This window comes from Canis lupus, chromosome X, assembly GCF_048164855.1.
Source record: "Canis lupus baileyi chromosome X, mCanLup2.hap1, whole genome shotgun sequence".
Lineage (NCBI taxonomy): Eukaryota > Metazoa > Chordata > Mammalia > Carnivora > Canidae > Canis > Canis lupus.
The window spans coordinates 22,366,795-22,387,436 of NC_132876.1; the positions used below are offsets into that span (position 1 = coordinate 22,366,795).

Consider the following 20,642-nt stretch of genomic DNA (forward strand, 5'->3'; position numbering starts at 1 on the left):
TGGATAAAGAAGATGTGGTCTTTGTATACAATGGAATATTACTCAGCCATTAGAAATGACAAATACCCACCATTTGCTTCGACATGGATGGAACTGGAGGGTATTATGCTGAGTGAAATAAGTCAATCAGAGAAGGACAGACATATGGTCTCATTCATTTGGGGAATATAAAAAGTAGTGAAAGGGAATAAAGGGGAAAGGAGAGAAAATGACTGGGAAATACCAGTGAGGGAGACAGAACATGAAAGAGTCCTAACTCTGGGAAACGAACAAGGGGTAGTGGAAAGGGAGGTGGGCGGGGGGATGGGGTGACTGGGTGACGGGCACTGAGAGGGGCACTTGATGGGATGAGCACTGGGTGTTATGCCAAATGTTGGCAAATCGAACTCCAATAAAAAATATACAAAAACAATCTTTAAAAAATATAGCTAAATAGGGGATCCCTGGGTGGCTCAGCAGTTTGACGCCTGCCTTTGGCCCAGGGCGTGATCCTGGAGCCCCGGGATCAAGTCCCACATCAGGCTCCCTGCATGGAGTCTGCTTCTCCCTCTGCCTGTGTCTCTTCCTCTCTATCTCTCTGTCTCTTATGAATAAATAGATAAAATCTTTAAAAATATATATATAGCTACATAGAGGAAAACCATTACCTAGAGAAAAGCACTTTTTCAGGTTTTGTTTTGTTTTTGTTTTTGTTTTGTTTTGTTTGGTGGTGAGGTGGGGTAGGGGTGGGTTCTATTCAAGTTTTTTGCCATAGTTGTATGTTAAAAATACATATGTATATAACATACATAGTGTATGTTAAAATCTTTACATTTATGTACTTAAGAAACAATTTCAGATTATATAAAGCAGTATATAGGTTTGTAAATTTTTGGAAAATAAGGGACAATATGAAGACAAAAATAAAAACCATCCAGATCCAAGGAAAAAAAATAGTCAAGGCTAGAAATGAGTCCTGAACAAAGTCAGTGGCAGTGAGGATGAAGAGCTGGGTACAGATTTGACTCAAACTAAGGAGGTCAAATGGATGAGATTTGGTTACTGATTGAATATGGGAAATGAAGGAGTTGAAGAGAACTCAGATTTCTAGACTGGGCAACTCAATGGGTAGTGAATAGTGGTGCCATTCAGTAGACAGGCAGTACAGAAATATGAACAAGTTTGGCAGAGAAAGAATTAGTTCAACTTTTCTAGGTAGATTATATTTTGTCCTCTAAATTCCCTTGTCAATCTGAGAATTATCAATAAGTATGTTTCTTAACTATTGAGAAATTAATATTTTAGGTCCCAGTGTTTTAATTAAATGCACAGAATATAACCTGTAAATCTTTAACACATTGGAGTTGTTAAGGTTTTCCTTGTGGCCAAATATGTGATCACTATTTGAAAGTGCTCCATGGACATACCAAAAAAATATATTCTCTTCTTGAAGAATAGACGGCTTTAAATAAATATTAAATTACGTTTATTGAGTATATGTCTTTACTGATTGTTTTGTCTACTAGATGTGTCCAGCCATTAAAGAGCTACACTGAAGTTCTACATTGTAATTGCATTTTTATCAAATTCCCATTGCATTTGTAATAGGTTTCATACAGGCTCTTCAGGATATTTAATCCACCATATTCCCAGAAACTGTAGAAGAGTTATTTATTTTGTAACAGTCACATTAATTATCTATTACTAAGTAACAAATCACACCAAAGCTTGGTGGCTTAAAACACACACACACATTATCTTATAGTTTCTGTGGTTAGGAATCCAGGAACGATCTAGCTGAGTGATTCTGACTCAGGATCTCTTATGAGGTTATGGTCAAGTTGTCATTCAGGGCTGTTGTAGTCATTTAAAGGCTTAATTGGGACTGGAAGGTTCACTTCCAAGATGGTTCACTCACATGGTTGTTAACAAGAGTTCTTGGTGCTTCACCTGATGGACCTCCCCATAGGGCTTCTTGAGTATCTTCATGATATGGCATCTGGCTTCCCCCGAGGGAGTGATCCAAGGTAAAGGGGCTGAAACCACACAATATATTTTATAACCTGGTTTCAGAAGTTTTATACCATCACTTATACCCTGTACTGTTCATTAGAAGCAAGCCACTGTGTCCAACCCACACTCAAGGGGAAGAGAGTTAACCTCTCTACTTCTTGGAGGGAATATTACCGAAGAATTCGTAGACATACATCAAAACCACCACAACAGTATTATCTTCGCACTTAGTTTTTCAGGCTCATACACAATTCCAGCTCCTTCCTTTCCAAAACTGTACACCTGCAAAAACATACTCATACACAAGGAAACTCAAGAAGGCACATAGAATTTTAAGTGAATGTTTTAAAGCAGATCATTGGATTTTACTGGTTACTCACAATACACTTTACATTTATTTGGAGAAAGATAAATAGCAATGTGCCTTGACTTTGAACTGGCTCTAATTGGTAATACTATTTTCTATTATTCAGAGCAATCTGTTTGTCTAAGACTGTTTAGTGATGTAGGTGTATAATTGACATATACCATTCCAGTATTCCTATGGAGATATTCTACATGAAGTCTTCCTTTACTGTAATTATCTGGATATATTTTCTAATTCCACTTATGGAACTTTGCTAGATAGCGTACAAAGCATGTTAGACAGTATCTGAGTGGGAAGAGATTAGTGACTGTTAGACTAATAAACAAACATTGATCCAACACCTGTGTTAAAGAATTGACAATAAGTGTTATTAACAATAAGTGTTATTGAGTGCTTACTATATGCCAGACACTGTAAACCATTGTAAGTCCTACAATAGAAGGAAGTTTAGGGTGCTTTAGAAGCTTTGGCAGAGGATGCCTGTCTGTGCAGGCAGATTTCAAGGAAGGCTCTCTGAAAGAGATGACACAAGCTGAGTGAATCCTAAAAGATAAGGATTTAAAAGAGTGATATTAGAGTTATAAAGTAAATAGTAAGGGTGCAGGCAAAGGGAATCACGTGTTGTTCAAGATCTCCGGAGCACAGAATATATGTAGAATGGTGACCAGAGATGAGGCTGGTGAGGTAGGCAGTGGCCCCAGATTGTAAAGTATTTTATGCCTCCCTTGGAGTCCCTGGAGGGTTCAAACACAGTAGTGACAACAGGGAATAAAGACCTGATACAGAGCTATTAATAGACATTAATCACAGTTTTACAAGTAGCCTGTGAAGGATACCAACAAGTAGTAATTTTCTTTTTCTCTCCAAAAATTCACCTGTAGCTCAAGGAGTCTTCCCTTCTTATGATTCGTCAATTAGGTAAGTAAGAAAACTTAATAAATTAATGTGTTATTTTAAATTAACCTCTTAATAATTACATAGGAGTGCTGCTTAAGGGCAGATGCTCCCACAGAATCATCAGTTCTTATACTTCTTTTTTTTTAATCTATTTTTTATTTTTTATTTTTTTTTAATTTTTATTTATTTATGATAGTCACAGAGAGAGAGAGAGAGAGAGAGAGAGGCAGAGACACAGGCAGAGGGAGAAGCAGGCTCCATGCACCGGGAGCCCGACGTGGGATTCGATCCTGGGTCTCCAGGACCGTGCCCTGGGCCAAAGGCAGGCGCCAAACCACTGCGCCACTCAGGGATCCCAGTTCTTATAGTTCTAATTGCATTCATTTTTTTGCAACCTCTTGGACTAAGCTAAAATTATAAAGTAGGTGGAGTTATTTCTGTTCTTATACCTTACCTCTAGTCTCACTTTTTTGTTCTATACTCCCCTAATACCCAGGGCCTTCACTCCCCTTTCAGGTAGCACTACTTCTTCCTTCCAGGTAATTTTCTGGGATCTAGATCTATTCTTTTCCCCTGTCCACATTCATTTTTTTTAATTTTTATTTATTTATGATAGTCAGAGAGAGACGGAGAGAGGCAGAGACACAGGCAGAGGGAGAAGCAGGCTCCATGCACCGGGAACCCGACGTGGGATTCGATCCCGGGTCTCCAGGATCGCGCCCTGGGCCAAAGGCAGGCGCTAAACCACTGCGCCACCCAGGGATCCCGTCCCCCTGTCCACATTCAAACATACATTACTTGTGCCTTTTGAGGTTATTGGTTTTCTAATGATGATGAATTAGTTTACATATAGTATTAATGACTTAATCTGTTACCCCATCCTGAGGATACTTGCACTGTAATCTAAAGTAATGGATCTCTAATGATGCAAAAATCAAGGACAGTGAAGATTTTTTAAAATATATATTTTATTTATTCATGAGAGACTCACAGAGAGACAGAGAGAGAGAGACGCAGAGAAATAGGCAGAGGGAGAAGCAGGCTACATGCCAGGAGCCCCATATGGGACTTAATCCCTGGACTCTGGGATCATGCCCCACGGCAAAGGCAGATGCTCAACTGCTGAGCCACCCAGGCATCCCATTTTTTTAAAAAGATTTTATTTATTTATTCATGAGAGACACAGAAAGAGAGAGAGGCAGAGACACAGGCAGAGGGAGAAGCAGGCTCCATGCAGGGAGCCCAACGTGGGACTCCATCCCAGTTCTCCAAGATCACACCCTGGGCTGAAGGCAGCGCTAAAACGCTGAGCTACCGGGGCTGCCCATCATCCCCCCCCCCCTTTTTTTAAAGGATATTCTTTTTTTGGCCTAGGTGCCTTCCAGCCCTCAAACTGTGGTGGCCACTTATTCTGCTAAAGTGCAATTCCCCTCAAACTTGAATGTTTCATGCATATAAAATAACTCCTGATGGAATACACATATCCAACACCACCATCTTTTAAACACTCAAATCAAATGAGATCCAGGATAGGTCTTATAAATTCAAAATTCTGATGAAAATGGTTGGGTAGGTGAAGTAGCATGTGGTGGTAAATGGTGTTGACATTCAGAGCAAGCTTTGTAGAAGAAGGATATTGGGATCCCTGGGTGGCGCAGCGGTTTGGCGCCTGCCTTTGGCCCAGGGCGCGATCCTGGAGACCCGGGATCGAATCCCACATCGGGCTCCCGGTGCATGGAGCCTGCTTCTCCCTCTGCCTATGTCTCTGCCTCTCTCTCTCTCTCTCTCTGTGACTATCATAAATAAATTTTAAAAAAAAGAAAGAAGGATATTATGCTTAGGAGTGATGAAGTCAGTTTCACTTACTGAGTACTCATAAGATGCAAAGATGCTGAAGGAAGGAAACTGACTAGCCCAATATTAGGATAGTTTAAAGAAATAAAAGTGAAGAATGATGATTATGTAGTTTTAGAAAGTGTTAATTCCTGCTTCCCTCTTCCTCCTGCCTTCCCACTACCCTAGACTACAGAGCTAAGAATCACTTGAGTCTTTTCAAAAGCAAATGCTCTGGATACCCTTTTGCTAAAAATCTTAGTTCAGCTAAGATGAAGAGCTCTGCATATGACCTGGAGCTTCTTCCCCATTCCCCTCAAATACATAGCATCAAAGTACTTTTAGCTATACCTAAGACAATTCTAGGCCAGAGCTAACAACACCATCTGATCTGGCTCTACCCAATGCACCCATGTCCCATTCCCTTACCTTACAAAGAGGAACACAGGTTCAAGGGCTTGGACTTAGTCCTCTTTCTCTGATGCAGCTCCTTGCTTCCCAAGCCTCAATGCTAGATGCATCATGCCTCTTCCACCACTTACCTCTCTCCCTTCTCTCCTCTCAACTCCTTAGTTCTCTGTTTTTTCTAATACCTACACAAAGGCCGTACTGGCAAGCTTAACAAAACAGAATTAGAAACCAAAGAATTCAGGACAAAAGAAAGCAAATGTGATAAGATAGCAGTGGGGTAGACAGTTGGAATAATTAAGCTTTGCATTTAGATACTGAGTATGTTCTTATGATTGGGTTGGAAGATGAGAGGAGAAACAAAATAAAGAAGACAGCAGGTCTTTCATGCTGAAGACTGTCCTCAGAAGTCTGTATTTCATTCACTGGATGACAGTCTAATGGCTTTGAGGAGGGATGTGATATTATCAAGTCAATAACTCTGCCGAACACCTGTGACAGCAGCATGTAGGACAAATGGAAGATAGTTAAATAGGTGCCCATTACAGAAGTCCATTAATGATTTGTGGCCTGCACAATGGCCTTCCTTTTGGAGTAGAGAGAAGTATGCATCTAAGATTTGTTAAGTGGGAATTTATGTGCCAAACTTTCTTGAGAACATACTATGTTCAAAGTATGGTTCTGGGTATTAGAGGGATACCAAGATGAATAAGGCACTACCTCTGACTTCAGTTGTGCTTTACAAAGCATCAGGACAAAAGACAGTGAGATTTGAGGGATGCCAGAGATTAAACTGAGGGCAGGGCAGTGGATAAAATGTCAAGAAAAAGGAAGGCCACCCGTGGTACCACCCAGATTTTGGCTTTCAGATAAAACCACTGATGTTAGGATAAAGAGGTACTGCTTTATATTCCCATTTGGCCACTGGAATGAATAAATGGATTTGACAATAGAGGGACTATGTGTGTGGATGAGTAGGATGTATCAGGCATCACCTCAAAGCTATGGGCCTGAGATACAAACAGAAAGCCACCAATTAAATTAAGAATTAGATATTCAGGGCAGCCCGGGTGGCTTAGCGGTTTGGCGCCACTTCGGCCTGGGTTTTGATCCTGGAGACCCGGGATGGAGTCCCACGTAGGGCTCCCTGCATGGAGCCTGCTCCTCCCTCTGCCTGTGTCTCTGCCTCTCTCTCTCTTGCTCTGTGTCTCTCATGAATAAATAAATAAAATCTTTTAAAAATTAGATATTCATCATTAGGCAGACTAAAACTTGGGTTTGTCACATTAATCCTCAAGGGGGGGCTGGCCAACCATGTGGTATCTTTTAAGTTATCTTCTGGACTAAAGTGAGTTTGTATGGAGAAGGTCAGAAGCAAAAAGGTGTATTTATAGTTTTGTGATATGACAAGTTAAACTGTGAAAAAAGTGTGTCTTCTCTTTGGGGCTTCTGAACTAATGGTTATTAATATCACTGCCCACTTTATTTAAGAAGTAGGAAGTTAGCAGTACAGATGACCTAAATCTTAGACAGTTTCCTCTAGTAGCATCAACCTATTGAGGAAAACCACCTAAGACTAGGGAAAAGTAGATGAAATACCATGTCACTCCTGGAATGATGATGGAACTTTCCAATGTAACAGCAAGTTCATTTGCATGTTTCTGTTCAATTGCATGTTCTGTCCAAGAATCTGATAATTTTTTGTGAACTGTAGATTGTACCTGATATTACAACTATTTTCTAGTGGCCTTATATGAGTCTTTCTCATCTGTCTGGTTAGTTTTGTTTTCAGTTCTTTGCCATTTCCTTTTATCTAAATGCATGTTTTGGGGGCAGAAAGCCTGTGGGGACAGGTAGCAACAAATACACAGGACACTCTGGGTTCCACTTGCTGCCTGTAGTGTGAGGTAGAGAAAGCAGAAAAAAAGAATCTGGATGCATTAGGTTCCAGAGGACCTACAAGAAGAAATTGTGCTGGAGTTGGCCTAAGAAACAGTCTTAGAAAAATAAAGCCAAAAGATAGGAACTGTATCACCAACATCAGCATTCATGTTACAGGTTCCTCATTACAAAAAAAGTAGTAATCTGAGGATGGGCTACTGCTCCCTCACCCCAGCTGAGACCCATAAGTTTTTCTTTTCCTACTAGGAATTAGGTTGTAATTTCAGAGATGAACTGTATTTCTCAAAATTGAATTGTAGGCCTTGGGGAAAAAAGTAATTTTGAGAACACAGTAAGGCCAAGTAAAAATGAAGATAGAGTACCCTTTTTCCTTTAGGAAGGTCAGGAAGAAAAAAGGCAAGTGATCCATGTAGGCAGGAAAATATGAAAATAAATTGTAATTAGAGTCTCGGGACTTTTTTAACCTTTTAAAGTATTCTATAATTTACATGATTGTATTGTTCTCTTGCTACAATTTAGTAGAATATATTTTTGTTTACATTTGGTAAATGATAATAAATAATTTTGATTAAAACATATAATAGATTGCAATGACATGGATGGAGCTAGAGAGTATAATGCCAAGTGAAATAAGTCAGCCAGAGGAAGATAAATACCATATGATTTCATTTATATGTGGAATTTAAGAAACAAAGCAAATAGCAAAGGGAAAAAAGACAGGCAAATCAAGAAACAGACTCTTAACTTTAGAGAACAAAAGGATGGTTACTGGAGGGAAGGGGGTGGGAGGGATGAGTGAAATAGGTGATAGGGATTAAGATGAGCACTGTGTGATTAAAATAAAAACTTTAGGGCAGCCCGGGTGGTTTAGCGATTTAGCCCCGCCTTCAACCCAGGGTGTGATCCTGGAGTCCTTGATCGAGCCCTATATGTCAGGCTCCCTGCTTGGAGCCTGCTTCTCCTCTGCCTGTATCTCTGCCTCTCTCTCTCTCTCTCTCTCTCTCTCTCCCTCTCTAATAAATACAATCTTTTTTAAAAAATTAAAAAATAAAAAATAAAAACATTAAAAACAGTGAATAGAATATTATACCTAGAAAATGGCTATATCTAATTTGGTGTTGCATATGATTAGAAACCCATTATTTTAATCCATGGATCTTTTCCTACTATTGGGTGAGGGGAGAAGACTAGCAATTTTGAGGAGGTGGGCAAAAAGCAGGTTATCAGGAAGCTCTGATGAAGAGGAACAGGCAGAAAGGACTAGTGGGCCCCCTTGTGCCCAACCCCATGCTCTTCCCAACCCACTATGAAAACAAACATGGCTAAGTAGTTCATGAATAGTAATATTAAAGAGACATTAGTTTATGCAGCAGCTGTTTACTATTCTACTGTGTATTCAGCTATCATTCTACTCCTGTGAGTAATGGAGCATGTCCTATACCTACAGGCCAATATCTAAGTAGGAGGCTAAATAGGGGGATTAGGCAAAAAATAAAGCTTATTATTTTTTGTGAATTGCTAGACAGAAAAAAATTCTCCCAAGCACAAAGGAGATAATCTGATTCAATGTTTAGGAATTTGGGGGGGGGGTCATTAGATAAATTATTGATCAGAAGTAATAAAATCAATTTCTTTTTACTTTTCAGACAACAGAATGGCTGTCAAGAAAAAGTATGTACGATGAAATTCATTGATAAAGCAACACGTTAAGGATATTTTATAATATGAAATTAGATAAAAATCTGTGAATCACAAAATGAGCAAAATCATCTGTTGACATTAGTCAGTCTCCCTCTTTGCCTTCTTCTCTTCTCAACTTTCACTCTCAGTTAATCTGGAGTTTTGCAGAGGTCCAAAATTACTGTTATTGGCCCTTTGGGCAGAGGGCTCAGGAAGATAGGTTGAGGGAGCACTAGGAGATTTAGTTATCTTGAGAAAAGCATCAAATACCACAAACCCACTCCATAATGGGAAGCCATCAAGGGAAATGCCTTTGCAGACCACTGAGATCTGGCTTTAGGGCTGAGCATCCTGTCCCTTGGGCATGTGAGCCAGGATGCCTAGATTTGTCTCTTAATTTTTCCGAGAGTAAGAAAAATCTTAGGATGGTACTCCATCAAGAGAAGGGACCTGGTCACCTGAGAACTGCAACTTAGACCAAGTAAAGATGAAGGTGAACATGAGCCCCAACTCATGAATACGAGAGGGGTTCAGGGGAATAGTGCACCTACACATTCTTTCACCTATACACTGCTCAATTCAGAGAACATGCAACAAACACAAAGACCTAGACTTCTGGCACCAAAAGGATATTTCTTGGTTTAATAGTATAGTGAAAAGAAGCTGAAAATCAGATTCTGTTTATCACATTTCATTTCATTAAAAACTTTAGGAATGCTCCTATTTTATATATATCAAGGTTGAAAATGCCTCTTCTCAGCTACCTTAAGAGTAAGAGTGTGGGTCTTCTGTACTTTTTCTCTGGTATTAAGAAAATGATATATATTGAAATTCTTAGCTACTATGTATTAGAACAGATTTGGACCAATTTAGCCCAAGAAGGTAAGTAACTTACCTATTAATGTTTAGCGGTTATTCCTGGAAGTGTTTAATTTAGGACACATTTATGTAAAACAAGTGTTTTTCAACCATATGTTGTTTTCCCAAACTATGTTTTTCAAACTCAACAGCCATTTTCTAGTCGGTGCAGTAGGTGACAAAGAATGCATTAAGAGAACCAGATAGTGGTGATGTTTGCACAACATTGAGAGCATGCTTAATGCCACTGAACTGTATGCTTTAAAATGGTAAAATGGTACATTTTATGGTCTGTGTATTTAATAACAATAAAAATGCATTAAAAGATTTGGGAACTGAAGTGGAAAAAAAATGGCTTTTCCTGGAGTGGTTCTCAGACCTTCTCTAATGGATCAGGAAAGATGTGCTACATACGACAAAGTGTTAACTTTTCATTGAATATTAGCCTAAACCTGAATAATCTGGAAGCTAACTTTGAAGGTAACTGGGAGACAACCACCACATTATAGGGAAGCTGGTGCCCAAATGCCAGGATATCAAATAATGCATAGCCAGAATGCCAGGCATCCAGCCTTTGTGGCCACTGACTTGCATCCACAGCTTTGAGAAATGAGTTTCTGTAGAAGGTATGCATTCTTGATCTGGCTGTCTTGAGGGTAACAATAACTTAAAAACATACTATTTTATTATAGGCAGGAGGATTTTTAAGTTCCTAAAATATATCTACAATAAGTAGAAGTACATAAGCCAGTAGAGAGTTTTGCAGGTACACTTTTCATCTGCCTCCAGTCCAGTCTAAGCTGTGACCATAAGTACAATTAACCATTGAGGGAAAGGCCATTTAGGCCTGGTCCCTCTGGGTTTCTACTTCAGCTCATGGTGAAGGCTTCCCTCTACTGCTCAGCCTTCTGGCTCTTTGAGTCCATCCCAGTTCTAGCTCAGCCTTTTCAACCTAAATGAATGTGTTTCTTCATGAACCATCCTCTGCCTCCCTCTCCAAAACAGTTGACACTGATAACCTTTTGCTGGACCCAAAGCCTGTTCATTTTCCCCAAATCATCAGTGCTAGTTGTTGACCATTAATTAATCCCTAACACGTAGCTGTAGTTATCTGCATATATGAAAACACAGTGAACTGACAGGAAGGCAGCAACAGGCAGGCCACAGAGGCCACAGGCTGACCCCTCCACTGTGGTACTTTTTCACTCTTATCTACTAGCAGGACAGATGCCTACATAAAAGGAGGCTATCTCTGCAAAGGCATATAAATGTTTTGACTGCAAATTTGTTTTGTGTTAGAGATAATCTGGTTTTTATTTTTAAGAAATATGACTTGGATCATCAACGCAGTCTTACTTCTTGCCAGAGCATTTGTGTTCTGTGAGCCTAGACACCCACTTATCTTTATTTTTTAACCAGGAATCCATTTATGCTCAGCAATAAATGCTGAAAATCAATGTTCCAAGGGATTTTGAATCAAAGGGAATCTTATTCAAAAGAATAGATTATAGCCACAGAGAATAAACCAACTTGAAATTAATCTCTTCATCTAAATAGATCCTTTCCAAAAATAAAATAAATAAAAAATAAATAAATAGATCCTTTCCTGTGTTCTCTCTACACACCATAGCTGGATTCTAGCTATGTATTGTTTGATAAAGGAATGAAAGGTTAGCCCCTGTCCTTACAATAGAGTAAATTCATATGTGATTTCCCTTGTGTCCTGCTTACCTCCTTTCCAGGTAACTTCAGAAGAACTGAACAGTATAGTTCATAATATAATGACCTGGGTTGTGGCTGCAGTAACCAGTGTATTATATCCAGCCATCACAAAATATGAAGAAAGGTTGCAAAATATTGCATACCCAATGCCTGATGACACTACCCTCTCTTCCAGTAGTATGAGTTTCTGCAGCACATGCAGTGAAATGCTTCTATATGAAACAGGCATTCAGGCAGCAAAATTTCAGGCAGAGGCCTGTGCAGACACAGCTGACAGGTCAGTAGGGCAACCAGTGGCACCCGTAAAACAATCTTCTGCCCACAAAGAAAGAACAGTTACAGGGAAAACACATCACAGGAAAGAACAACCTAAAACCTCTGAACCTAAATATGATAAGACTGCTGAACCCCCCAAGCTTACAACCTATAAACTCGATAGTCACCTTTTCACACGGACTGAAACAGGTACAAAGAAATCTGAAGATGCTACCACTAAAACAGATGGCTTAGAACACCCACTGTCTTCTGATGAAAAACCAAAAGTTGTAAATGAGATACAGGAGTTAAAGAATGTTTTTAATAACTTTAAATATCACCTAAAAGAGGAATCTGAGTCAATTTTAGAAAATATACTTCATGAAATGGTGTCTGAATTAACCAAGACCATCCCCACTCTCACTTCTGTTACCGCCGAAACTTTGGTTGATCACACTGACACTGACAAAGGAGACTTGCTCCCCAGTGTCAATATCTCTTCAGCAGCAGCTGAAATTATGGAAAATGTGCTTGAGAAGCTACAGTCTGCAGTTGAGAAAACATGTATTGAGTTATTTTCGCAAGAAAATCAGTCAGTTCACTTTAAATCAGACTTAACAGCCAGTAGGGAACATTTCATGTCTTCAGAAGAAAAAACTTCAAAAGCTTCACTGCCTTACACTGTGGAGAACATGAGTGGTATTGCAGAGGATATGATTCACGTGATTTTAGAAAAGTTGGCAGCTCTTGCATCTTCTAAGCAAAATGAACTTGCTCATCTTGAAATCACGACTGACCTTGCTTATCGGCAACACAGGGAAGATCCAGTATATATGTTCCTTCAAAGAGCCAGCAAAAGGAAATCCAGTGCTGAACCTGACGCAGCCAATTTGATTGGCAAAGAACACATACAAAACTTGGTGTCAAATATTTTTTCTCAATCCTCTCTGGTTGGTTATATAGAGGAAGCAATCAGCACTATACTAAATTATATACAAATTGGACTTAATAATGAGAAACTCATTGCATCTGAGGAAACAGTCATCATCCTTCATCTACTTGATGATGTCTTGACTCAGTTACATCAGAAACCAGAAAAAACAGATGTTCAAAAGAGAAGATACCCCGGACTGAGTAGTCTTTCTGGCCCTGAGGAAGAGCACAGACTCGCCAGCACCAGAACAGCTAATGATTCTAGACATGGATGTCTCTTTTCACCCATTAATGTTCCTGGCATGGTTCTTTATTCTGAAGATGAAAACAAAGAAATAGACAAGATTGTGGAAAATGTACTGATTTCATCTATCAAAGATGAAAAGGCAAAATTACAAGAACAGGTTTCTGATCACTGGTTAACAAGGGAAAATGCTGATTTGAAGTACAAAAGAAATGTGAACTCACCTACAAAACCAGCTTATCAAGACCAAGTAGCATTTTACAAATGGGGATTAAAGACTGACCTTCCAGCTTCTGGTACTAAGGGCCTTTTTAAGGACAAGCCATGCTTGAATAAAGACCTTTTGCTTTTCAGCCAAGAGGAAAAGCATCAAATACAAAAAGCCTCAGAAAATATAATTACAAGTATTTTAGCACAGATGCTCCAAGACATATCTTCTGGGCCCTCTGGTCACTTCGATTATAAAAATGATAATAAAGCTTCACTTCTTACCTCAGGAAGCCCACAAGATCTGTCCAATCAAGAATGGATGAACCAGATGTTCTCTGTGTCAGAAATCCAAATAGTAGCTCAAGAAATTGTAGATGCTGTATTAAAAATACTTCACATAGCTTATAGTCACATTATCAGACATTCTTCATCAGTACCTCAAACTCCTCTAGATAATGCTGACATACCAAATGAAGAGCCTTTAGAAATACGGCTGGAGAGTAAAAGGAAGATGAAATTTTTATCTGTACTTGACACAGACCCTACAAAACATCCCTGGTTAGAACCTGAAGAAACTAAATCAACACCTGAACCTGCAGTTCACATTAATGATAAGATCACTTACACAATTTTTAAGAAGCTGAACTCATTTATTAGTCCAAAATTGCAAAACCACCTTAAACCAGAAAGCCCTGTGGACCATTCGAAACCTGCACCTGACAAGAAATCTTCATTTCAATATTACCTTAGTACTTACACAACTAAAGTGGTAAAAATTGTTTTGGATGCTATGCAGAAAGAACTGAAATACAATAAGAAAAATCTAAATCTTGGGAAGAGTGACCCTCCCAAAGGCTTTATTGATACAGGAATTTTTGCTGACAATGAAAAGGAATTAGACTCTTTTGTCACAAAGCTAAACAATGACATTATGACAGGTTCATTAGCAGCTTGCATTTATGAACTGTTGAGTGGAAATACAGGTAAAAGCAATGTTCTGCTCCCTTCAGATAAGGTAAGGTCTAAAGTCTCATATGAAACTTCTGACAATGATCAACAAAAACTTGTGCCTTCTCAAAGTCCTCATATGCTAGAGGAAGTTCACAAATGTACCGGATTGCAAGTGTTAGACAGAATTGGGGATACTTTATATGATATGATACACAAGCTCATAGGAGACCATCCATGCTCTCCCCTATCTGATGAACAAAACAGAGAGTGGATCAAGAATTTGAGAACAACTGCATTGCAGTCTAATATTCAGCTCATTTCTTGTATAATTCTAGAAGATGTCATTAGAAAATTATGTAGTGTTGAGATGGATCACATTTTCACAAATTCAGAATTTAAAAATATCTCAGAATATATTGATACTGACAGCATATCATTTGCTTTGCTTATTGAGGAAATGGGCAGATGCTCTGACATAATCTCTAGCATGGTGTCCAGTGTGATCCAGCCAGGTAGTCAAGGGGTGACTAACGACAAGGGAAAGACAACTGCCCCCAAACCAGGGACCACAAAAGAAAAGTACCCAAATAAACTGGAAGTCATGGTTTCCAGTATCTTTGAAATGGTTTTTGCTAAGTTGAAAGAGTTTGCCAAAAGAAATTTAGAAACTCTGGGCGCTATAATCAATGAAAATAAAAAGAGCAGTAAGAGGTACTGGGAAAGTGAAAGTATCAACATCTGTACAAACACACGTGAAAAACAATTGCAGTCTGCTTTATACATGCATGCAAAGAAAGTATCAAGTACTATTTTGAAGGCTATTCAAAAGGAATTAAATGTAAGCTTGCCATATTTGGAAACATGTATAACCAAGCCACTACAAGATAAAGAAGTGCTTAAGAATCTAGTCAATCTAATTTTAGATGCAGGGGCCCCTCATATATTTAATGAAACTGAACCAGAAGAGCAAGAGATTGAAAATTACAGATACAGGCCAACTTATGGAAATTTTCTTCCAGGAGGGGCTGACCCAGAGTCACATCTAGATGATCCTGCAGATATAGAGAAAGAAAGTGCTGGAGAGGAAATCTCACCAGAAGAGACTAAACCAGAATCTCTTATGCAATGGGAACTAGAAAGGACATTTAAAAAAATTGAAGTAGAACTCAATGAGCCAGGAAAGTCCCCAGTTGTGCCCATTATAAGAAATATTTTGAATGAAATTTTTCAGAATGACTTAATTGATCAATTAAATGTGCTTACTCTCTCCCAATCCTATTTATGTGACATTCCTCATCCTGGTGATAAGCCAGTTGCTCAAAAATCAATTCAATCTATGGATAAAAGAATGGATCTTTTAGTGTCTGAGGCAGACGTAACCGTTGTTGCAGATAACGTTGTTAGAACCATACTTCAAAAACTTTATTCTGCTGTCATAACAGATAGAAGTGCAAGTGAAAATACATATAACACTATCACCTACCCAGGAAATACCTCTTTTCCTGAATATGCCAGTGGAGAAAAGGCCTCTCTTCACTCTACCACATTGGACAGAAATCCATGTACATTTCAGTCCACATTTAGTAGTGGTAAAATGACCAAAAGGAATGTAGTTGAAGGTATTATACAGTCAGTTTTAACAAATTTAGAAACATTTGCTACTTCCAAAGTGACGGCTCTCTTTTGTCCTCATATCAGCTTCACAATTCCATTGGCTTTGCCTCTATGGGAGGATGAGACTGCTTTAAGCCAACCATGGCTATCAACCAAAGATTCCTATTCTGATGAACAGTTTTCCTATTGCTTAGTGGATCATAACAAATCAGGAAAGACCACCTCAATATGTCAACTGACTGCCTGTAAATTAAATACATATGCAACAGAAGTGGCTAGACAAATTTTACAAGAAATCAAACGTGAGTTAGATAAAGAAACAAAAAGTCCACTCTTAATCCACAATATTGTGGTTTCTGACAGTATCCCAAGTCAGATTGTTAACACAGTGTTAAGTATTGTGTCTACTAAAGGCAAATATGAAAAAAACCTATTTGACAGAGAGATTAATCCAGATCAGCCAGAACATATTGTTGAAAAGCTGTTCAATAAAAGTGATTATCAAAAAAAACTTCAATTGCAAATACTAGATACTATTAGGAGTATCTTAAGTGACATCTGTGAGAAAACACTAGATGAGAATAATCTCCTACTTGCTGCGTCTACTCTTAATAAATTTAACATAAGTGGGAAACATTTAGAAGCAAACTCTGCAACAAACCCCAAGTGTGTAAATAAGACTATTTCAATGCTTTTAGTTCCTAAGTCGTGTGTCACTATGATTTCCAGTGATATGGTGGATATTGTTCTTCAAAATCTCACTTCTGCTATCATGCTTGGCATAAATGCAAAGGATTCTATTTCTCTGAAATTGCCCCTGACATTTTCTGATGCATTTCCCAAAGCAGAGCATCGACAATCTCCTGTTGCAGACTCAATGAATGAGGTGATATTTCCATATGCAAGAAAGGGAAGAGATGTACAGCTGAAATCAGTTTATTCTGATGATAATCAGACAACTGTACTTAAAAAACAAGATGCCAAGAAATCTGCTTCCAACCCATATGAGGAAAATGTTCACTTCATTACTAAACCCATTTTGAATAGATTAAAATCTTTTGCCACAGAAAGAATTAATTTGCTACTTACTCCTGATACTGATTCTACAGAAAAAACATATGTTGGCCCAGAATTTACAAAGTGTAAGCAAAACAATAGTGCAATTCTTGAAACAAACCAAATGTCATCGGATGTGAATATACTAAAAATCTCAACAGCTAGAACCATTCTTGGTCAAGAGGTCACAGATTACACATTTTCTAATTACAGGGAAAAACATGGACCTGCAATTCATATATCACAAGCCAGTCTTAGGGATTATGCTGACATAATCACCAGTACCATTTTGATGCTTATAAAAAATGACATAGATATAGAAATCCAAAAGATGTATTCATATCCAAACAATACTTCATTCCAAGAAAACATAATTGCAAGTGAAACTGTCAACAACATCTTAAAGAGTTTACATGATAAAATATCTTTAAAGACGAGTAGGTTTTACTCACAGCAGAATTCTAGCCTGTTTATGCAACTAGCTGTACAAAATGAAATATTGCCAGGTCAAAGAAAGATGGAAGACAACGCTGAACTGTCTCTTTTTTCAAAATACCCATATCAAAACCGAATTATGTCAGAAGCAGAAAACCTGAGAAGGGTTTTGGAAGAAATATTTAGAAATGGAGAATCTAAACAGGAAAAAACAACTGCTTTGTTAAGTGCAGTTAAGGAAATTTTAAAGAAGGTGTATCAAAGGGTAATGGAAGACATAGACAATTGGCCTCCATTTAACGAACCCCCCCACTTTACATTTGATTCTAAAATGAAAACAGCAGCAACACAGAAGAAAACCTTGCAGTCACATATAAACAACGTTGCAAATGACATAGTTGAAAGTATTTTCAGAAAAATGTTTTCAATAGTAATGACATCCTTATATGAAAAGAATGAGACCAAGGGAGAATTGGAAGTATCTGGCCATGATGAATTACTGGTGAATCCAACATGCTTTCAGGAATTGAAACAAGCAGAAAGAAGTGTTCCCCTTGAACATGGGATACTGCAAATTTATCCTTACACAGGCATCAGAAGTGTCACTTCATTAGAAAACACCTTGTTGCAATTTTCTCCATCACGAGTGGGTGAAGAATTGGTCCAAAAGGTCCTCAAAAAGATCACAAATTTTGTTTTGCCGTATCTAGAAGAGAATTTGTCCCCTAAAGATCAGTCTGATGGAGTGCAATCTCTGAGACCATGCAGTTCTAGTTCGAAAGGGAGCCCTAATGTAAGTTTTAGAACAAACCTCAAAGCAAAATCAAACGTTATCTCTTCACCTAAATCTGGAACAAAACCACAACTAGGACCTAGTGGTGCTAAAGCCAAAAGCAAGTCCAAGTTAAGTCCTAGGGAGAGGACTTTCAGAGGCAGTCAGTCCAATACTGCCATTGGTCTGCCATACCTGGTATCAACAGGAGATGCCAAAAACTCCTTAGTGAGAACAAAACTCCCCACTGCGGAACTAAAAATGTATGCCAAGGATATAATAATCAATATTCTGGAAACAATTCTGAATGAATTTGAAAAGGTGAGGCAAAATAGACTAATGGTAAATGTAAACACTTTAACTTCTGATCAAATCATGACAGCAAGTAAAATAGTTAATGCAGTTTTGCAAGGATTATATACTACAAAGAATGAAAATTTGGCCAGCCAAATAAAAGGCTCATACTCACATGATCTCAAACTTTCACAGGGGAGTTTTAGGACAATCTCTCTTGCAAATCCAGAGCCCCATTTCTCTTTGGAGAATGTTTCTTCTCCGCTAGAGAAAATCTTCCCTAAAGAAGATATTTTTAGACAAATGTTTGATAAATGGCAAACAGAATCAAATGACATGGAAAATGAAAAATATAAACTATTGATGATAGCTGAGACTGTTTTGAATGAAATTTCAATGAAAACAAAGGAATTAGAACAATCTGTTTCACTTTTAAATTCCTTACCTCTTGAGGCTTGTGAAAGCAGGTACCATAACTTTAAAAGAGCTGCTTCTGGAGCTGAGGGCTCCCAAGCACAAATTAATATATTTGGTCAGGAAATTGTTAAAAAGCTATTAGAAAAATTAGAGGTATACTTCATGACTCAGATGTTCATAACAGATGGTAAAGAAATGCTAGAAACCAAGAAAGAAACTACTACTAGAAGTCAGTGTGGCTCCTTAAAAACAACCAACCTCAACAGTATTCCTATATATCACACAAAGTTGGAAGACAAAATATGTGAGGGCTTTAGCCACCGAATTGCTCAAGAGATCATGGAAGGGGTTCTGAACACCTTAGAATCATTTGCAGACCTACAGTTTAAACATATCTCTATGTATGCCTTTTCTGAAATTGCGAAAATACCTATTGAAAACTTTTTTGCTGTCCAACAGAAGCCATTAATGAAAACAATACTGCCCAAGTTACAACCACCGTGTAAGTTTCCTAAGGAATCTAAATCAAGTAATATGATTTCCCAGGAGGACACGCACAACACCCTTCAACAGCTTCACTCGTTCCATTCAGAACTGCTTACTTATACTGCTAACACTGTCAATGACATGCTTGGTATAATTAAAAACAGGTTAGACAAAGGAAAATGCCAAATGGAACCATCTTCAATTAGCACATTTGAAGAAAACATTGTGGCAAGTCAGCTCATCTGCACACTGATGGACCAGTGTACTCACTTCTATGAGTCGAAGATCAAAAGCCATCCAAAGCAAAATCTGCCCCAAGTAGCTGAAAATGCCTACACTGCCAGTTGGCCCAGATTTGCAACAGGGGTGGAAATGTTCACTTCAAAGTCAAAGGGAGTTAGCTGTGGGGATGATCTTCCACAAATCCCTAGCTTATTTTTGTATTCAGAGGAAGATAGAAAAGCAAAGGAGAAGACGTCATCAAATCTACCTTCGTATGTCAGATACTCTGTAGAAGATACTCCTAAAACCACAGAGCCATTAGAAGAACTTGAATCAGAACTTAAACCATTATATTGTAGAAGTGAAGGCCAAGGCCTCAGCCATTTTGATCAATCTGTGAAGGCAAACAGCTCTCTCCCAGAAGACAATGTCTTACAAAAACTATCTCAGAAATCCAGTGACTCTGTGGAAGCAGCATCACAGCACCCCACGTCCTTTATAGAAATGGAAGAAAGTAAAAATCCAAGAGTTCTTCACTATGAGCTGCCCAAACCAGTTCTTAAGCCAAACCAAATGCAGACAACAGTTTCTCCACTTAAAATATGTGTAGCTGCCGAAAATATTGTTAATACCATGCTATTGAGTTATGACCTTCCAAGTCAAACCCCACATATTAATGAAAGTATAGAAACAATGAAGCCAATTTTTATATCAAAGGCAGAGCCTTTGTCTAGAATGTCTGAAGAACAAAAGGATGAGAAAAGCTTGCTTAAAATATGGGAAGAAAGAATTAGCTCTATAACCAAAGGAAAAAATAAAAACCTTACAGCAAGTGGAGAAGATTTCACTTTACTAGAAAAGTGGAAAGACAAGTACCCAAAGTTAGAGATAACAGAACCCCGCAAAGAGACTGAAGTCATTACTTTTGCTGATCAGGAACTGGGACCACATGAAATCCATCTTGTAGCAAGATATGTTACTACAGCTGTGGTCACACATTTCAAGAACTTTGAAACCAGAGGTGAGTGAGGAGGGATGACTTAGAAAGAGGTGGCATCATTTTAGAGGAAAAAAGTCAATGAGTCTTATTTGTA

General features: G+C 38.4%; 1 protein-coding gene across 1 annotated transcript in view; it reads left to right on the forward strand.

Annotated features, from left to right (window-relative positions):
- LOC140628416 (fibrous sheath-interacting protein 2-like) overlaps nt 1-20,642 on the forward strand; it is a 75,231-nt gene that overhangs the window by 27,993 nt on the left and 26,596 nt on the right. The window contains exons 13-15 of the mRNA XM_072817791.1: nt 3,241-3,277; nt 9,046-9,070; nt 11,680-20,569. Of these exons, the coding sequence (XP_072673892.1) occupies nt 3,241-3,277; nt 9,046-9,070; nt 11,680-20,569 (8,952 nt within the window). The remainder of the gene's footprint in view (nt 1-3,240; nt 3,278-9,045; nt 9,071-11,679; nt 20,570-20,642) is intronic.